This window comes from Chiloscyllium plagiosum, chromosome 34, assembly GCF_004010195.1.
Source record: "Chiloscyllium plagiosum isolate BGI_BamShark_2017 chromosome 34, ASM401019v2, whole genome shotgun sequence".
Lineage (NCBI taxonomy): Eukaryota > Metazoa > Chordata > Chondrichthyes > Orectolobiformes > Hemiscylliidae > Chiloscyllium > Chiloscyllium plagiosum.
Window position 1 is genome coordinate 7,969,807 of NC_057743.1, and position 1,482 is coordinate 7,971,288.

The following is a 1,482-nucleotide window of genomic DNA, read 5'->3' on the forward strand; positions in this document are numbered from 1 at the left end:
GGTGGGGTGAGGGGGGGGGGGGTTGTGGAGGGATGTGAGGTAGCTGAGCAGGCGCTAGGTGGATGCAGGTTAGAGGGGAAGACGGTGATAGGTTGGAGAGGAGGGTGGAGCAGGTAGGTGGGAAGGGCAGTGGGACAGTTCAAGAAGGAAGTGCCGAGTCAGAGGGTTGGGATGTCGTCGGTGGGAGGAGATGAGGAAACTGGAGCGTTGATCCCACTGGGTTGGAGAAGGCGGAAGATGAGGCGTTCTCCCCCCCCCCCCCCGGGCGTCTTGGAGAACGGCCCAGGACTTGCACATCCTCAGCGGAGTTGGGGGGTGGTGGAGTTAAAGCGTTTGGCCACGGTGGTGGGTGGTGGGGGTTGGTCGGTTGGTGCGGGCGTCCGAGAGATGTTCGCGGAGACATTCTGCGAGTTGGGCGCCCCGTCTCTCCGACGCGGAGGGGGGGGAACCACATGGAGAGCAACGGGTGAGGTGTTTCGAGGGGCAGGAAAATCTCCGCCGGATGTGGAAGGATCCTTTGGGAAAGGTCCAGCTCTCCCGCTCCTCGGATGCTGCCTGACTTTGGCTGTGCTTTTCCAGCGCAACACGTTTCGACGCTTGACTCTCCAGCGTCTGCAGTCCTCACTTTCTCCTAATAACCTGGTGTTGTGTGAATTTTTTTTTAAAAAAACTTAAACAATGTTAAGAAGTTTAAACGTATTTGAGTAACTACTGTGCAAGGCAATTTCTTCCAGTATCATTCCATTCAGGTCTTGAGCAGGAGGGGCATAAACTACAACTCCCAGCATGCTGGAGGGCATCTGGGCATGCGCATGAGGAGGCGGACTACAACAGGCTGCACGCTGGGGGCCTCTGGGCATGCGCACTAAGAGGCGGACTACAACAGGCTGCACGCTGGGGGCCTCTGGGGAGGGCATCTGGGCATGCGCATGAGGAGGCGGACTACAACAGGATGCACGCTGGGGGCCTCTGGGCATGCGTACTAAGAGGCGGACTACAACAGGCTGCACGCTGGGGGCCTCTGGGCATGCGCACGAGGAAGCGGACTACAACAGGTTGCATGCTGGGGGCACCTGGGCATTGCCACCAGGAGGCAAACTACAACAAGCGGCATGCCGGGAGCATCAGGGCATGCGCGGTAGACAGCGCTCGGGAGGCGACTACAACACCCGTCAGGCCCCGCGGCGCTGCACACGCGCAGAGGCTTCAGCGAGCAGCACGTCCGCCATGGAGGGGATGGCGGTCTCGGCCTTTTCCCTCTCCCTCTGACTCTCCTGGCCCCCACCTCACCCCACCATAGCGACCGAAACTTCGCTTCAGACACCTCCCATAAACCGGGTGGGTTCGGGTTAAACGAAAGGATACAATCGGAGCCGGTTCCCGCCGTTAGCGACGGCCGGGTCCGCCGCCATCTTGGATTGGAGAGACCGGGAGAAACCATTTGTGGGTGGGGGGGGGGGGGTAGAGGTGTGTTAAAGACCA

The 1,482-nt window shown here is 60.1% G+C and overlaps 1 protein-coding gene across 2 annotated transcripts in view; it reads right to left on the reverse strand.

The window, feature by feature from the left end:
• LOC122540188 (EKC/KEOPS complex subunit LAGE3) overlaps nt 1-1,448 on the reverse strand; it is a 10,275-nt gene extending 8,827 nt beyond the window's left edge. For both annotated transcript variants that reach the window (XM_043675539.1, XM_043675538.1), the window contains exon 1: nt 1,366-1,448. In XM_043675539.1, coding sequence (XP_043531474.1) covers nt 1,366-1,412 — 47 coding nt within the window. In that variant the 5' untranslated portion in view covers nt 1,413-1,448. The remainder of the gene's footprint in view (nt 1-1,365) is intronic.
• Between the last annotated feature and the right edge of the window lie 34 nt (nt 1,449-1,482).